Here is a 17,469-nt window from a genome sequence, read left to right as displayed (position 1 = left end):
AATGTTTTGTATGAATGTTTTATATATATATTTTTATGTTGAAAAAGTCTACCATTCACATATACCTAACCACAATTACAATATCCAGCCAAGTGCAATACAAAGCATACTAGCTGGCATACATCCAAACGCAACACTATATGTAGTATATACCATACGATGTACTATAATTGTTTTATGTGTCGAAGATTTTATTGAAATATATGTTCTAATAAATTATACACATATTAATTAAATTAAAAAAATTATATAATAACTATCTATACAGAGAGGATTTATACGTGATACCAATAAGTTTCAGAAGCAATATTTGAACTTGCTTCTCAATCAAGTGTATTGAATGTGAATTCGAAATCGTATAATTGTTGGATACGTGATTCACATGTCCCAAAAACCGAGGCATAATACAAAGAAATGTAATCCACAATTATGAATCACGTAAGTCCAAAAACCGTTAAAGTCTTTCGATAGACAGCAAAGGTTAAGCCTCGATGCATCCTCCTACGCCATCTGAGTCAGTAGTTTCCAGTTATTATTTTGTTTCCACAATGACATTCGATTCTGGCAACAAAATTAATAAAACCGGAACCATTTACACCTCTTAATTTTAGGAAAATTACTAATTAAAACTCTTCAATATTTTTTTTAATTAATATCATTTTATCACTCGTATATTAGATACGTATGCACCGTTATCGGTATCGCTATTTATAAACTTATTTATTTTTACCAATGTATTGACATAAGCACCTATAGGTGTTTATCCCTACGCCAACACGCGTGACGCTGTGCCGAAGCATTGGCACTGAAATCAGTGCTTGTCTAGATGATGACTGTGTACGAAGTGTATACTGTGTTACTCTCCAGTCTCCACCGCTTTATATTTTCATGGTGACTGATAATATTGTGATATACTATACTTATACATAAAGCGTGCATGTTACACAAATAAGATAGCAATAATTTTCATCTGTCCAGATGGTGTCTAGTTCTACATCGAGCAGCGCGGCCTCGAGCCAGCGCGTTCAAAGTTCATCTCAAAGGGCCAGCTCCATCAAATCAGACTTATCAGAACTAAAGAGCTCCATATCAGAAATGAAGACCCTCAGCAACACGGCAGCTTTAAATTTTGGACAAAGGTACTTTTATTAATAAGATGCATGCCGAACTTCGTTTTGTTAATGGTCGCAAAAGATAACTATCCCACCTGAGCTACTATTGGCCGCCCGCCAATTTCGAAACGTATAATTTCCTCGGGACTAGTTCGTAGTTTCGCATCGATATACAATAGACGTGTATTTTCTCGTAAAAGAATTCAGCTTTCGTCTTACAGATTGAGAAGTTCAATGGAGAATATTGTCGACCAGGACGATATAAAAGAGAGACACATCCCAGACATCCGGGAGATGGGGGATATCGGAGACATGGGTGACATGACAGACCTCGCGGGGGACGGTCCTTTAGTGACCTTTCCCGAGTCGGACACCCCGCCTCCCGATAAGCCATGTTTGTTGGCTCCTGCATCTGCTACGATAGCGTCTTTAGGATCGAGTGCCGCGAACGAATTGAAGTACAGCGCGGCTCGGTCCACCTCGGCGTCTTCGACGAGAGTAATTACCGATGGATTTAGTGCATCAAAATCGGCGGCCAACAGCTCGCGGATGAGGCGGCTGCAGCATGGGGACATGCAGTATGCAGAACACAGTGCGACTGGCGCCTCACACAGACTGCTGCAGGCCGAAGGGTTAACGGCAGAGCAAAATGCCGCTTATCTCCAGGTTAGTAAACTCTCCATTGTATTATCACGTGTAGGTACATATTTATCAATAACTATGTCTTAAACAATGTTGTAATCGATTATAGTATTATAAAATATAATCGACATTTACCGCAACGCGTATATGTTTTGTCCTGTCCTACGTTTCGACATTTAAAACTTTTGCGAAGGGTAGTCCGAATGCCGGAGTCGTAAAGGCGCGGCGAAGGACGCGACCCCGACGCCTAGATCGATAGCCCGCAGGCGCAAGGCAGGAGCTTACGTTATTCAGTAGAAGCAGGAGCTTCGCGTCGTAAACACTGGCCTAACATGTTCTAGCATTTCTTGGCCGACAATATAAACAAGCCATGGCCTCGCGATTGGCGGCCTGGTCGGCGAGGATGTTACGTCGCGGAGGATCGCCGAGGGCGGTGAGATCATTTATCCGCTTATCGGCAACTCCGCTTCTCAGTCAACGTTTGACCGTTGCGCGCACACGCGGAAGTAGACGATTGCGCATGCGCGTCTGCGAATAGGCCGCTTAAATTTAGACACGGAATGTCCGCGGGCGGCTCGGCCCCGTGGCCCGTGCGACGCGGAGTCCTCGCGCGCTTCGCTCCGAGGACGACGGATCCTTCGGTAAACTCATTTATGTACATACGGTGACAGTACACAAACATTAATATTATCACCGGTATCACGCGATTGGCCTACTTCCAAACGACTTCACGCCGCGGTTCCTCGTCAAACAATTTTAAGATTATAGTGTGGCTATTATAATTCACAAAGACTCATAAGCGTTGTACACGGTTTCAGGAAAAGCGATCTTTGCAAGCCGGAGAAGTGACGGCTCAAGAGGCGAACAACATGTCCGCGACGAGTTCTAGGTTACACACGGAAGCCTTCAGTGCGGAGAAGAAGGCCACGGCTTCGTCACAAGCGAGGCAGACCGTCACTTCCAGCGGCATGTTTAGCCATAAGGAGAGCTCTTCGCATTCGAACATGACAATCTCAAGTAAAAACCTCACAACGAAGTCGATGCTACTATCCTCACAGGTAAATTCAAAGATTATTAATGATCCAACAAAATTCCTCTACCTACCTACAATTAACAACTGAGGCAATTAAATCTCAGCCGTACAAATAATCGTGAACTAGTCCAATGTTATAGTTTCTCGAGTAAACAAGAATTATTTCTACCGTAAATGTATTGCTTATGACGTAGGTGCGACGTGGCTAACTCCTCTCGTTCGCTTCGCAGATGAGTCAACTGTTGAACGGGACGATAAAACCTGGCGACGAAGATCTCAGCGACATGACGTTCGAGGACCTAGACAAACTGAACGCGAACTCGAACGAGAAAGACGTCAACTCCGCCATACAGAAGTATTCGCATCGGATGAACGCCTTCATCGCGGCCATCAAGAACAACCAGATGGACATGAAGAGCGCCGGAGTACATTTCAGCAAATTGAACGAAATGCTCCGGAGAGCGTGGGCCGTCCCCACCTACGGACACGAATTAGGCTACACCCTGTGCAACGCGCTCCGGACGTCCGGCGGCCTCGACATCCTCATGGAGAACTGTATCGAGTCCGACAACCCCGAGCTGCAGTTTTCTTCCGCGAAACTTCTCGAGCAGTGCCTGACCACGGAGAACAGGGCGCACGTCGTCGAAAACGGGCTCGAGAAGGTCGTCAACGTCGCCTGCGCGTGCACCAAGCAGGCCAACGCAGACCACTCCCGCATAGGCACCGGCATTCTGGAGCACCTATTCAAGCACAGCGAGGGCACCTGCGGCGACGTCATCAAACTGGGAGGCCTCGACGCCGTACTCTTCGAGTGCCGGAAGAACGACATCGAGACCCTGCGGCATTGCGCCACGGCCCTGGCCAACCTATCCCTGTACGGCGGGGCCGACAACCAGGAGGCCATGATCAAGAGAAAGGTCCCGATGTGGCTGTTCCCTCTGGCGTTTCACCACGACGACAACATCAAGTACTACGCGTGCCTGGCGATCGCCGTGCTGGTCGCCAACAAGGAGATCGAAGCAGCCGTCCTGAAGTCTGGGACCTTGGACCTGGTGGAACCTTTCGTGACCTCGCACAATCCGTCCGAATTCGCTCGCTCGAACCTCGCGCACGCCCACGGCCAGAGCAAGAACTGGCTGCAGAGACTCGTCCCGGTGCTCAGCTCCAAGAGGGAGGAGGCCCGGAACCTGGCCGCTTTCCACTTCTGCATGGAGGCCGGCATTAAGAAGCAGCAGGGCAACACCGAGATCTTCAAAGAAATCGGCGCGATCGAATCTCTCAAGAAAGTCGCGAGCTGCCCCAACGCCGTGGCCTCGAAGTACGCCGCCCAAGCTCTGAGGCTGATAGGCGAAGAGGTGCCGCACAAGCTGTCGCAACAGGTGCCCCTGTGGTCCATCGAGGACGTCCGCGAATGGGTCAAACAGATCGGCTTCTCGGAGTACGCGACCAACTTCTACGAAAGCCGGGTGGACGGAGACCTTCTGCTGCAGATCACAGAGGAGAACCTCAAAGAGGACATCGGCTTACACAACGGAATCAAGAGGAAGAGGTGAGCGGTCTTCATTTGATTCAGTTATCTTTAGCGTCGACGTGCCTTACACGCGTCAAAGTGAACTCCGACGATATTGCAGATTCACGAGAGAACTGCAGCAGTTGAAGAAGATGGCGGACTATAGCTCGCGGGACACGGGCAACCTCAACGACTTCCTCCAGGGTATCGGCCTGGAGTACACCATCTACACGTACTCCATGCTCAACGCTGGAGTAGACAAGGAGTCCATCCGGGGCCTCAGCGATGAGCAGCTGGAGAAGGAGTGCCACATCCTCAACAGCATCCACCGTTTAAGGATACTGAATGCTATACGGGGTGAGTTTCAATATTATTACTTTGATACTTTTTACCGCTCGCGGAAAAGTACGCGCCCTAATAGCCCATTATGACAATCTAGATAAGCTTCCTGTAAAGTTCCGTTTTAGATTCCCGGAAACATAAGTTAAAAATATCGGGTCGAGGTCACATAAATAGTATCACTGTGTAAAGATCGATTGTTGCTTCAGTATGCAGTACCTACAGTACAGTACACTCTTGAAAGCATTCATTTGACATTTGGAAGTAACAAAAGTCCACTTACTGTTCTGAAATACCGTCGGTCCAGAGAGAGTCGGGAAGGGACGGCGACGACCTTGAACGTTATTCACGTCAACCGAAATAAACAGAGCCATCTGTCGAATGAAAAGTTACATTTCTAATAATAGCTTAGGGCTCAATGTTCCTCGGAATTAGAAAACGGTCGATGAAACATTAAACTCCCGTGATACTGTTTTTTCATACTTGGCACAATAGCAATTTATAAACAGGCAACACCAGTATTAAGGGCCAAGGGCCGGGCCAGTCTGTTGCGCAGTGGCGATATTGTGTATATATTTTTTATTACATTTTTTTGTTTGTTTTTGACATTATCGTATTGGTTTAGTACTCTGAGGAGAGTGTATGTATGTTTTGTGAATAAACAAATAAATATTGAATATATGCAGTTAATAAAAGATCTCGTATGTTCGTGTATGTAATGTCGGTGATAATGAATTTCAGCATACGAAAGCAGACTTCCTATCAAAGGCGAAGAGAACTTAGAAAAAAACCTAGACGTGTTCGTCAGCTATAGAAGATCCAACGGCTCCCAGCTGGCCAGTCTTCTGAAGGTCCACCTCCAAGTCCGTGGATTCACGGTTTTCATCGACGTGGAGAGACTGGAGGCGGGCAAATTCGATAATAATTTATTGCAAAGCATAAAACAGGCGAAGCATTTCCTCTTGGTGCTGACGCCCAACGCCCTGGACAGGTGCAAGCATGACAACGAACAGAAGGACTGGGTCCATCGGGTGAGTTTTTGCTTTTAATTAATCTAATTTAATTATAATTTTCTTAGTAATCAACTGTAAAATCTTAAGTTTATCAAATATTATCCATCACTCCAAATTACTAAAACGACGAACCGAATCCAGGAAATCGTGGCGGCCTTGCAGTCGCAGTGCAACATCGTCCCAATAATCGACAACTTCGAATGGCCCGAGCCGGAGGAGTTGCCCGAGGACATGCGGGCCGTGTGTCACTTCAACGGAGTAAGGTGGATCCACGACTATCAGGACGCGTGTGTCGAGAAGCTGGAAAGGTAATTTCTGAGGCTTAAATCTCACGTTTAATTGGTTCGTATCATTACATCGATTCTTCTCGTAACATTCATCATTCTCAACAACAATCATTACATCAAATTCTGTATTAAAAAACGAGACATTTCATTTATATTAACACTAAAACAAATCGTTCTCCGCCCTTCCCCGTCGCATTAATATGTGATCTATACTTTAAACGCGCAGCTTCCTCCGGGGCAAGTCGAACCTGGCCAACCGACTGGAGAGCCTCCGACCGGCGGCCGTGTCCTCCCTCCCGCGAGGGCCCTCGTACCAGCGCATGCACTCCACCGAGAGCCGCTCCAGCGACAAGGCCGATTGACCTGAGCCGACGTCCGCCGCCGCGCCCGTCAGGTACGTTCGCCGCAGTATTCACGCTAGACGAGCTCGACCAATACGGACGCACATCTCTAACAGACCAGACATTTCAGACCCAATCGGAGTCGACGGTCATCAGTGAGAAAATCTGAAGATTCAGCACCGAGTCCCACGAGCGCGGGGAGGCTGTCGGACGTCCCGACCCTTCTCGCGCGCAAAAGTCGCAGCCGCGAGGGTCTTCCGGACGACACCACCCAAACGAAGAGGAAGAAGAACTTCATGGACCGCTGTGTTAATAAAGTGAGACTTTGCTGACGCGCGGCAAATCGGACCGTGAAGGACGAACGTGCACTCGTGAATATTGGGAATATTACGCGTGCATCTTTAACTCTGTAATCTCAATGAGTATGGAGACCGATAACCGAAATCTGGTCGACGACTCGCTTCGCCTCCGAAGCGCTAAAGGCTACACCAGCGTTCGCATCACAGTGGTCTGCTATTCGTTGTAGTATGGCAGACTGCTTCTCGGCCTTTTGGGCCTCTCACTCTTTACCTTTAGAATTTATACTATCGACGACCGTCCCGCGCGACGGGCCGTACGAAAAATGTCGATTGACGAGACCTAGTCTTCGCCCTCGAAAACTATTTATGGATTCAACCTTCACTTCTTGCCACTAAAGTATTTATTATTTGTAGACTCGCTTCCGTAATGTATGTTTTTGTTTTACCTGAAAACGTACGAAACTCGAAATATTTTAGCCGTTAATGATTACACTGATGTTGCGAATTCTTGACATTGTACATAATGATATTTTAGATTTTATTGTCTATCACGCGAGTTAACCGTGAATGTTATATTTTCACAAATGTATATTAGTTTATTGTTTAGCCGTAAAATAAATAAGTATTATATGAAATGAAATGTTTTTACTTTTTCCCAATAACGATACGTCGATGAAGAACGTTAAAAAGAATAACGATAATGCGTAATACGGCACTCGGGAGCAGAGGGCGTTGTGGCGATTCAGAAAAATATGTTTTATTTTCAGTACGAGTCCGTCTTTTTGAGAAATTCACGCTTTGCCACTCTTTAGCACGAGAATCCAAATGAAGAAATTTTTGAAGTTGAATTTCTTTTGGCGACCATAAGTCGAATCTGTTCGGAAATACTTTAGTGGGCAGCTGGTTCCACGGTGTTGCGCGGCAAAAATTGCCTTGAAAAACGCTCAGTCGCGGAACGGCGGACATCGAGGTGATACAGATGGAATTTTGTATTCTAGCTCGACGTCCGATGATGAAACTCAGCTGCAGGTATTAATCCGAACAACCCCTCTGAACACTCTCCATGATAAAAAAACAGCATAGTCAACATTTAAAAAAAAAATCCTTTTTTTTCAATTATGTAGAAATCTTTTTTGTGATATTTAATTAAACTTTATTTAACTAAATGATGCGTTATAATAAAACTTTCAATGTATTAAATACCTTTTGTCTATTGCTAGTGTCGCTTTTTCGACAAACGTAGAAAAAGGTTCTAGGGCTATGTTCAGATGGCAAACATTTGACGCGCGTTTTCAAATCACGCGACTAGTCATTGTGGTATTTTCATACAACTGTTCACATGAGCGCACGTTAACGCGCGTCACTAGACGCAGGTGATCGCGCGTTGCCGCACGCTTTGATATGTATGCAACGACCGTAGACTGTTCAGTTGAGCGCGCGCTTCCATCGCGCTTATATGTTTTTGTGACTTGCTTTCGTATTCAGTTCAAAATGAGTGAATCTCAAGATATTGAAATCGATTTACAAATTGATGAAGTCCGGAAAAGGCCAGCTATTTGGGATATAGCTTCAGAATCCTATAAAAATAAAATTTTAAAACGACATGCTCGGGAAGAATTGAACAAAATAAAAAACGAAGCTATCACCCAAATCCTCGTTTTTTATTTTCACCTTGAGGCCTGAATCTTAAAGTTAATCCTTCTAAAAATCAAGAAATATAATATGAGATTTTTTTTACTGTCACTGTCACGCATAATCTTGTCTAGCAAATAAAACTTCATTGTAATTTATAAGCTGTGGCCCAGCAGTATCTTCTACTATTGTTTAACGCTTTTATCTGTAGTCGTCTTTGTACAGTTTGGTACAGTTACTATTTTATAATTTATGAATAAATATTAAATACAAAACATTTTAAAATTTGAGGTTATGTTTGTGTTCATTTTCCTTTAATCTTTTTAAATTTTGCAATTCATTGAATTAAGCCGGTCAATTAACATAGGCATACATATAACTGTTATCATCTAAAATGCCTACTTGGAACCAAATTCAATCCCAACTTCGAAATCCGAACAACCCTGTGGTATTTTTTGATATAACCGTTGGAACAACTGTAAGTTTTTTATTAATCTAAAAATTACGCCGCGTTAATTTATTATTAAAAAGAATAACTAATTGGTTTCAATCAAATAACAATGATTTTCATTGAATTCAACACTTGACATTTTTTCTGAAGCTTTGCTAATATTTGATATTTATTGTATTTTGTACAACGCACATGAGAGCCTTCTGGCAATGTGAGTGTCCATGGGCAGCGGTATCACTTAACAGCAGATGCAAAAAATAATAATCTGTATAATTGTAATTTTATGTAATTGGTAAAGATGCACATTTCTTATATAAATTTATATGTAATGTAAGTAACCTTTCTAATAATGTTAGTATTATTTTAGGAAATAGGCAGAATGATTTTTGAGCTATTTGCTGATGTTGTGCCAAAGACAAGTGAAAATTTTAGAGAGTTTTGTACAGGAGAATATAGGAGGGATGGAGTTCCACTTGGATTCAAAGGTGCAACGTTTCATAGAGTTATTAAAGACTTCATGATACAAGGTGGTGATTTTGTCAATGTTAGTAAGTACATTACATTATGACACAACTTTGTCAAAACTTTTGAAAATACTTATGAAGTATGATGTATATATATATATAATTATGTTTAATCTTTTAGGGTGATGGAACTGGTGTTATGAGTATATATGGAGGCAGTACATTTGCAGATGAAAATTTTGCATTAAAACATGATTCACCAGGCTTGCTTTCTATGGCAAACAGTGGAAAAGACACAAATGGATGTCAGTTTTTCATAACTTGTGCTAAATGTAATTTTCTTGATAATAAGCATGTTGTGTTTGGAAGAGTAATTGATGGACTGTTAGTCATGAGAAAAATAGAAAATGTGCCCACTGGTCCAAATAATAAACCAAAAATACCTGTTACAATATCACAGTGTGGACAAATGTAAATATAAAGCTTAATCACATTTATATATTTTATTTATAACAATAAAATCAACCCTTTTTTATTTTATATGATGAATAATGATAATAACTATTTCTTAAACATATAGTGACTTTTAACAATTTAGCTAGAAATATTATCAGTTGTGTCAACTTTTTAATGCTTGGTTATTTAGAAGTAAATTTTTTGGCTCCATTGTTGGTTGTCCATATCTTCTTTCAACTTCTTTTATGAATGCACCCTCCATTTGTCTAGCAACTTGGTCAAAAAATAAATTAGACAAATGAGAATGAAAGGCTGAGCGAAATTCAAAAGATATTTGAAAATCAACAACACATGACTTCTGTTCTTTTTTCAACCCAGGGCTAAAGCGCCATAATGTTAAAAGATGGTTAAACATTCTACCATCTGTACATTCAGCTTTAACTAAGTGTGGTTTTAATAGAGTTACATTAGATGTATAACTCTCATTAATAGGAGGAAATCCCACAATAAGGTCAGCTTTGAGCTTAGTTGGAGATTTTGTCAATACTAATGACTTTTTACACCAGGGTACAAATTTGTAATAATTTTCTACATCTGACACTACTTCAAACATTTGATCCATTGAGAATCTGAAATCAAAGTAAAGGCATGTTTTAAATATATTAACAAGAATATGTAAGTAAACTGGTTAAATTTTAATATTGTAAATGGATAACAGCTGATTCAGCTGTGCTTACCCTACTAGTTGTCTCCCACAATATTCGCGTGATCGTTTTTGTTTCGGAAACGTAAAGAATGGTCTTTTCTTTTGCCAAACTAAAAGACATTGACAATGACTATCCAAATCTCTTAGTCTATTTCTGTAATGGCCCTGAAAACTGAATAAAAATAACGCAATAATATTAAGAAGCTTGAAATAACATAATTTGAATGAAATATTTACCTTAAAATTCGTGATGCAAATATATAGGGTTTTGTAGTAATCATTATTTTCTTCGTTGCTTCTATTAATCTTCTCTATCATCATTAATAAATTTTAGATAATATGGATGTGACGTACCGTTTTGCAGTAAACACAGCTAAATGTCACCATTATTTCCTCTTGTTTTTCTATATAAAGTTTTTACTAAGCATTAATCTTAATTTCCTGCGGAGTGCAGTCAATTACTATATAGTTAATAGAATAAATGTAATTATTGAAATTTGAAACATCAATGACCAAACACGAAACTACAAATTACACGATCCATCATCATAGATAATATTGCATCAGTTGTCATCAAATGTCAGCTGCACAGTGCACTAATAATTTTACAGTTCTGACATATAAGTGAACTATATACGCAGAAAATATGTCACTCGATAGAATGGAAAATTAATTACACATTATAATATCTGATATTATAATGTGAAATATATCTGATCTACATTTGTCTGATTCAATAATCGAGATAGGGATGTGATATTATTAGCTTGAAAACTTAAGTTATATATATATATATATATATATATATATATATCATTTTTTATTATTAATTTTTCATAGAAATGCTGACGCAAAATGGATGCTAGAAGTAAATAATGGATGGATGAACGTGATGTATCGTACAGTATGGTTAGTTTAGTAAGGCGTAAGCGGTAAGCGTCATAATTCATAATAAATGAAGTCAATTTGACATTTGACAGTACGGCTTTTGGAAACGGCATGGTGCGACGGCACTAGCACACGTGTTTTGTTAATAAATAACATAATTTATATACAATCTTAATCAATCAAAGCTATAATGGGTAGAAAAGCAAAGTTCGACGAAACCAAAAAAGTTAAGAAAGGTCCTGGCAGAAAGGCAAAAAAACAACCTGACCCAGTATTCAAAAAGGAACTGCGTAAGTGTGCATCTTGTTCTTTTTAGTTTATAATTTAGGTTACATAAGAGATGTAAATTAAAACTTAAAAATAATGAATAGTCATCACTCAATAACCGTATGAAAACCCCGTGTAAAAAAGTTTTCTTTTCTGTCAGTTGCTGATGATAAAGAAGACAAAAAGCTAAGTCACAGACAGAAACAAAGGGCGGCTAGGAGGTTAAAGAAGAAAAAGGAACTAACAGAAAAACGAAAAGCATTGAAAGAAGCTAAAAAGAAGCCAGAGAAAGACACTGAAGAAGCTGTCAGTGCCTTAGATGATGAGACCCCTCAAGGTAATATTTTTTTCTTTAAGAATTTTATTTAAAATTGTTTACATGTCTGTGCCCCATGTAGATAATATCCCAAATGATCTACATTTCAGGTTTCACTGATGACAATAAGGAATGGTTAAAGCCAAAGAAGAAAGGGTTAGGTAAATTAAAGGAAATAGAGGCACATAGTGATGAAAGTGATGATGAGGGTTTGGGTGAAGATGAGAATGATGCTTCAAGTAAAGATGATGATGATTCAGAACAAGAATTTAAAGACACTAAGAAATCTAGTAAAGAAAATTATAAGGTGAGCAAATTTCATGATTCAGTCTGTCTTATAATCACTTGGTATAATGATCATGTAATGGGTTTAAAATTGTTGCAAATTACTTTTTGTGTTTCTATAGGTTGGTACACTCGATGACCTGTTTAATGACACTGACGATGAGCAAGACGAAACTTTAGATAATGAAGAAACTGGAGATTCAAATAAATCTTACAATTCAGATTCATCTGACGATAGCGACAATAGTAAAGATGATGAAGATGAAGACATGCTTCCCATTGAAAAAGCCAATGTTAAACTAAAACAGAAACAAAAGTTGGACAAGAAATTAGCAGATGAAGAAATGCAATTAAACATTGCCAAACAAGATGTGTTCGCATTCCCAAGTGAAGAAGAGCTACAAAATCCTACATCTTTACAAGATGTACACCAAAGGGTAAAAGACATAGTATCAGTTTTAAATGATTTTAACCGCCTCAAGGAAGAGGGCAGATCCCGCTGTGAATATACAGAGTTACTTCTCAAGGACCTCTGTTTGTACTACAGTTACAATGAGTTTTTAATGGAAGTCCTCATGCAAATATTTCCTGTACAGGAATTAATTGAATTCTTAGAAGCCAGTGAAGTGTCTAGGCCAATTACAATTAGAACTAACAGCCTTAAAACTAGGAGAAGAGATCTGGCCCAGGCTTTGATAAACAGAGGTGTTAATTTAGATCCTGTTGGTAAATGGAGTAAAGTTGGCTTGGTAGTGTACAGTTCAACTGTCCCAGTTGGTGCAACGCCTGAATATTTAGCTGGACACTATATATTGCAAGGTGCATCTAGTTTCTTGCCTGTTATGGCCTTAGCCCCTCAGGAAAATGAAAGAATTTTAGACATGTGTGCTGCACCTGGTGGTAAAGCCTCTCATATTGCAGCAATTATGAAGAATACCGGTTCACTATTTGCCAATGATGCCAATAAGGAAAGAACAAAAGCAATAGTTGGAAATTTCCACAGATTGGGAGTAGTCAATGCAATAATCTGTAACTATGATGGGCGTCAATTTCCTGATGTCATTAAGGGCTTTGACAGAGTACTACTAGATGCTCCATGTACGGGAACAGGAGTTATTGCTAAGGATCCAAGTGTCAAAACTACAAAAGATCAAAAGGATATACAGAGATGTTTCAATCTACAAAGACAGTTATTATTAGCTGCTATTGATTGCTGCAATGCTAAATCAAGTACTGGAGGATACATAGTGTACTCCACCTGTTCAATTTTGCCTGAAGAAAATGAGTGGGTAGTTAATTATGCTCTAAAGAGACGTAATGTAAAGTTGGTACCCACAGGTTTAGATTTTGGAACTGAAGGATTTCAGAAATATAGACATCATAGGTTCCATCCCTCATTAAAGTTAACAAGAAGGTTCTACCCACACACCCATAATATGGATGGATTCTTTGTTGCAAAACTTAAAAAATTCTCAAATGTTATAGTAAGTACTTTCATAGAAATATCTTTTGTTAGTTTATTCTGCAAAAATATTATAATTATATAAATATGTAAATATTTTTCTCTAATTCAATTTATACTATTAACTAAATATCTTAAAACTATCTAACTAATTTTAGCCTGAGCCTTTTAAAGATGAAGATGATGAAGAAGCTGGCCAGGAAAATGAAAATTCTGAAAGTAAAGAAGCAGAACAGAATGGTGATGATCCAGAAGATCAAAAGAAAACACTTCAGACTGGTGTAAAGAGAACTGCAAAACCGAATACATCTCAACCTAAAGAAAAGAAGCAAAAAACAGATGACAGGTAAATGTAAAAGCATCACTGTCTGTAACATGTATCAAAAATAATTTACACTTAAAAATATGAAAACAATGTCTCAATCTTCTGCACATAACATGTTTTCTGTATTCTTTTTGACATAGTATAACTTTGATTTCAGCACACAGCCTACTACTAATGGAAATGCAGAGTCAAAAAATAACCAGAAAACGAAGAAACAAAAGAATAAAAGGAAAAATAAAAAGGGACAAAAAAACGAAGGTCAAGGTAACCAGACTAAACAAGAAGACAAAACTATAGAAGAAACCAAACAAACAATAAAACAGAATACACAACAGGACCCCAAAACAATAGGAAAGGCGAAAATAGAAAAAAGTAATGAAGAAAAAGTACAGACCAAATCAGTCGTGGTCGATAAAGCCAATGAAAACACACAACCCAATGGTGGAATCAGTAGCGGATCACCGAAAAAAAAGAACAAGAAGAAAAATAAAAACAAAAATAAGACAAATGTTCAGGATCAAATTAACAAGAACGCAAATAAAATAACAGATAATATTGAGATTTCAGCCGCAAAAAAACTGAAAAACAATAATAAAAAACAAAAACAGATAGGACAGCTGAATAACAAAAAAGACAAACCCACAGTAGAAACGACAAAACAGAATACACAACAAGACATCGAAACAAAAGGAAAGGCGAAAATAGAAATAACTAATAAAGAAAAAGTACAGACGAAACCAGTTGGGGTCGATAAAGTTAATGGCAACATCAACAAGCCAAACATACTACCATCTAATGAAAGCAGCGGCATGTCACCGAAAAAAAATAATAAGAAGAAAAACAAAAACAAAAATAACACAAACACAAACATACAGAATCCAATTAATAAGAATGAAAATAAAATAACAGATAAACTTGAGATTGCAGCCGCAAAAAAACTGAAAAATAATAATAAAAAACAAAAACAGATAGGAAAGCTGAATAGCAAAAAAGGAGGAAAAGAGGGAATAAAGAAAAACTTAAATAAAACTAAAGCTAAGGGTTAATAATGTTTTATGTTATGATAAATAAAATATTTTACGAATATGTTTTTGATCTTATTAACTTTTAGTTTTGATTGCTTGACATAATTAGAACTAGCTAACTTTAAAACAGAAAATCTCGGTGAATATATAAATCTTGTTTCTCCCCGTGGGGCGAGTCGTTCGATATAAAATAGTAATTGCAATGAACGGCTACTATCAAAACGAAATTTTATTTAATTGTTTAGTATCAAATGTATTAAGAAAATTTACAAGAATATAATAAAATTACATGTTATCGGGACTGGTAATGACGATATGTTCTTTATTCACATGGTCATGCAGCTATTAAACTCTGTAAAATCCAATTTAAATTATTTAATCAATGTATATTGCATTCTATGTGATCATACACTATGATGAAAGAAAGGAATCATGTTTAGTCATTATCAGTCAAAGATGTCAGACTAACATCAGTGTGAGTCGGCACAGAACACTGACCAATTACTTAAAATATTTAAAAAAATGAGTAACACAGTATTTTACACAGATCCAGAAACGAGTCCGTCTCGATTTTCGTATTTCAGGAGATGAATTAAACGATTTGATCATAGACTAAACTAATTAAATATTTTATTATCAATTGGATTACGAATTATCTAACGCAAATATGTTTAATGTTCGCATTGGACATACGCTGTCCTTGCCCTGACAAGTATCAAGTGGCATACCTCAAGGATCAGTACTTGGCCCTTTACTTTTTATTTTGTACACGATAACAGAACTCACTACGAAAAACGACACAAAATGTTTTGAAAATCCAATCTCCCAATCACAAGCATTACAGGACTTAGATGATATATTTGATAGGATTGAAATAAGTGCACAATACTGCACATAGGCAATAAAAATCCGCACAATATGTATCGCCTAGGAAAAGAGCAGTTACTGCCAGTGTGCACGCAAAAAGACTTGTGTGTTACTATCAGTTATAATTTGAAATGGAAATATTTCCATGCTCAATTAAGTGAGAAAATAATTCAAATGCCTCACACCAAGAACACTCTTAAAAATATATAAATGTGTACATAAGACAACTATTAAAGTATGCCTAAGATATTAATATGCTCGAAAGGGTTCAAAGAAAAGTCACGAAAATGGTCAGAGTACTTAATAACAAACCTTATAATGAGCGTATGAAAGCACTTGTTCTCACGGACTTAGGAAGTAGGCGATTACGAGGCAATCTACCTATAAAACTGGACACTATAATGTTCAGGAATTAAGATGCTATTTACTGGCCTGAAGCTATTTATACCCTCTTTGATCTCTTTTAAAGACATGTTCAAATCTGCAAAATACGGGTAGCAGCTTATTAAGCTGCTAGTGTGTTTATATACATAATAATAATACGGTTTATGTATATTTTCAACTCCATTAAATTGTTTTTGAGTATTCGCGTTGTTTTAGTTTTAAACCCGCTGTAGTTTGTAAGTAATATCATACTTGACTTGGAACAATGTCAGATCCTACATTTTGCAGAGGAGGTATAAGTATTTCGCGACTAAAAGAAGCCAAAGCAATGTCGAAATTAGCCAGTTTTTAACGAACTGAGATCACTTGCTCTAGATAATTGAAAAATAATACAACATAAAAAAATTGTGAAACGTTCGTTTGGAAAAATCTTATTGGAAACAAGCAAGGAGCGTTGCTTTGGCGATGTAGGAGTAGGTACGCAAGATAACAAGTGTAGCTCATTCAGGGTTTCTCTCTCGTGAGCAGATTCTCACAAATCTATCGGATTTAGCAGATGATGCGATAAATGCGTGGTTAGCATCCAACCCAGGCTTGAGTTTTCCTTCCAGCGTCAACTTTCAAAAGAGCTGGGATGATCCTCTTTGTAAAACTGATTTCCAAAAGTTATTAGGTCACACTACAGTTACAGACCGCGCAAGATTGGCGGCAGTGGAATGTCTAAGGCAGCCGATCATTAAGCCTTATTAATTAACGATTTAAATTAGCGCCTGGTAGATAGTATCGGTAACCCCAGTGGTGGTGCTTGCCTCGCTTAACGAATAAGTATCGCATTACAGTGAGGAAATGCTGCCAGCGTAAAGGTACAGTGACACAGGGACCAAACTTTTTCATTTCCTATGTATTCATTTCTAATTATATATTGATTTATATCGATTATTATTATACTAATTATATATTGATTATTGTTAAACTATGTAGCTAAAGATAATATACAACATTGTGTTTTATTGTTTATTAAAATGATATTTAAAAATTAACTCTGATTTTATTTATTTGCCTAATTTAATTGAATATTTGAGTTTTGACACTACTGCATGGTATACTTACTACAAGGACTTTTATATTTTTGTTAAGTTCCAAAATCCTTGAATTTTAGTTTGGCTTAAGCGTTCAATAACCTCTTTGTACCGTAGTAGCAGTCATTCTGCAATATAACTTAATCTTCACACAAACTACACCCTGGGGTTTGCGTGGAAATGACTGAGCTATCCCATGTCCAGGGGCGGCGTAACGTTAAATGAAAGTACCGCGCAGCCCCGCGCTTCCTCGCACGGAAGTCGGAGGCTGCCAGTATCCCGCGAA

At 38.7% G+C, this 17,469-nt stretch overlaps 4 protein-coding genes across 9 annotated transcripts in view; 3 read left to right on the top strand and 1 right to left on the bottom strand.

The window, feature by feature from the left end:
- LOC123706565 (NAD(+) hydrolase sarm1) overlaps window positions 1–7,211 on the top strand; it is a 31,866-nt gene extending 24,655 nt beyond the window's left edge. For 5 of the 6 annotated variants that reach the window (XM_045655838.1, XM_045655837.1, XM_045655840.1 and 2 more), the window contains 9 exons: window positions 979–1,139; window positions 1,334–1,778; window positions 2,573–2,812; window positions 3,018–4,336; window positions 4,419–4,654; window positions 5,378–5,667; window positions 5,791–5,957; window positions 6,163–6,330; window positions 6,408–7,211. In XM_045655838.1, coding sequence (XP_045511794.1) covers window positions 979–1,139; window positions 1,334–1,778; window positions 2,573–2,812; window positions 3,018–4,336; window positions 4,419–4,654; window positions 5,378–5,667; window positions 5,791–5,957; window positions 6,163–6,298 — 2,994 coding nt within the window. In that variant the 3' untranslated portion in view covers window positions 6,299–6,330; window positions 6,408–7,211. Of the gene's footprint in view, window positions 1–811; window positions 892–978; window positions 1,140–1,333; window positions 1,779–2,572; window positions 2,813–3,017; window positions 4,337–4,418; window positions 4,655–5,377; window positions 5,668–5,790; window positions 5,958–6,162; window positions 6,331–6,407 lie in introns of those variants that run through there. The other variant, XM_045655842.1, reaches the window with a different exon arrangement.
- Window positions 7,212–8,069: 858 nt separating this feature from the next.
- Window positions 8,070–9,616, top strand: LOC123720493 (peptidyl-prolyl cis-trans isomerase H). Its single transcript, XM_045677124.1, has 3 exons — window positions 8,070–8,686; window positions 9,027–9,203; window positions 9,305–9,616. The coding sequence occupies exons 1-3, from the start codon at window positions 8,603–8,605 to the stop codon at window positions 9,596–9,598; spliced, it is 555 nt and encodes a 184-aa protein (XP_045533080.1). The 5' UTR covers window positions 8,070–8,602; the 3' UTR covers window positions 9,599–9,616.
- Window positions 9,612–10,844, bottom strand: LOC123720492 (coenzyme Q-binding protein COQ10 homolog A, mitochondrial). The gene is made up of 3 exons (XM_045677123.1): window positions 10,523–10,844; window positions 10,317–10,457; window positions 9,612–10,208 (listed from the first exon to the last, which is right to left on the bottom strand). The coding sequence occupies exons 1-3, from the start codon at window positions 10,564–10,566 to the stop codon at window positions 9,743–9,745; spliced, it is 651 nt and encodes a 216-aa protein (XP_045533079.1). The 5' UTR covers window positions 10,567–10,844; the 3' UTR covers window positions 9,612–9,742.
- A 412-nt stretch (window positions 10,845–11,256) lies between these two features.
- LOC123720298 (25S rRNA (cytosine-C(5))-methyltransferase nop2) lies at window positions 11,257–14,932 on the top strand. The gene is made up of 6 exons (XM_045676846.1): window positions 11,257–11,463; window positions 11,601–11,777; window positions 11,867–12,063; window positions 12,164–13,525; window positions 13,662–13,849; window positions 13,986–14,932. Exons 1-6 carry the CDS (start codon window positions 11,364–11,366, stop codon window positions 14,872–14,874), a joined length of 2,913 nt encoding a protein of 970 aa, XP_045532802.1. The 5' UTR covers window positions 11,257–11,363; the 3' UTR covers window positions 14,875–14,932.
- Window positions 14,933–17,469: the final 2,537 nt, after the last annotated feature.

Source organism: Pieris brassicae, chromosome 2 (assembly GCF_905147105.1).
Source record: "Pieris brassicae chromosome 2, ilPieBrab1.1, whole genome shotgun sequence".
Lineage (NCBI taxonomy): Eukaryota > Metazoa > Arthropoda > Insecta > Lepidoptera > Pieridae > Pieris > Pieris brassicae.
This window is presented reverse-complemented; position numbering and strand designations above follow the sequence as displayed.

Bases quoted from the DNA above. Each gene is read 5' to 3' on its own strand.
- LOC123720493 (XM_045677124.1), top strand. From the start codon at position 8,603: ATGCCTACTTGGAACCAAATTCAATCCCAACTTCGAAATCCGAACAAC. The intron at 8,687-9,026 runs GTAAGTTTTTTA...GTATTATTTTAG, and splicing joins ATATAACCGTTGGAACAACT to GAAATAGGCAGAATGATTTT. The intron at 9,204-9,304 runs GTTAGTAAGTAC...TTAATCTTTTAG, and splicing joins AAGGTGGTGATTTTGTCAAT to GGTGATGGAACTGGTGTTAT.
- LOC123720492 (XM_045677123.1), bottom strand. From the start codon at position 10,566: ATGATTACTACAAAACCCTATATATTTGCATCACGAATTTTAAG. The intron at 10,458-10,522 runs GTAAATATTTCA...ATTTTTATTCAG, and splicing joins TTTGCATCACGAATTTTAAG to TTTTCAGGGCCATTACAGAA. The intron at 10,209-10,316 runs GTAAGCACAGCT...CTTTGATTTCAG, and splicing joins TGTGGGAGACAACTAGTAGG to ATTCTCAATGGATCAAATGT.
- LOC123720298 (XM_045676846.1), top strand. From the start codon at position 11,364: ATGGGTAGAAAAGCAAAGTTCGACGAAACCAAAAAAGTTAAGAAAGGT. The intron at 11,464-11,600 runs GTAAGTGTGCAT...CTTTTCTGTCAG, and splicing joins AGTATTCAAAAAGGAACTGC to TTGCTGATGATAAAGAAGAC. The intron at 11,778-11,866 runs GTAATATTTTTT...TCTACATTTCAG, and splicing joins AGATGATGAGACCCCTCAAG to GTTTCACTGATGACAATAAG.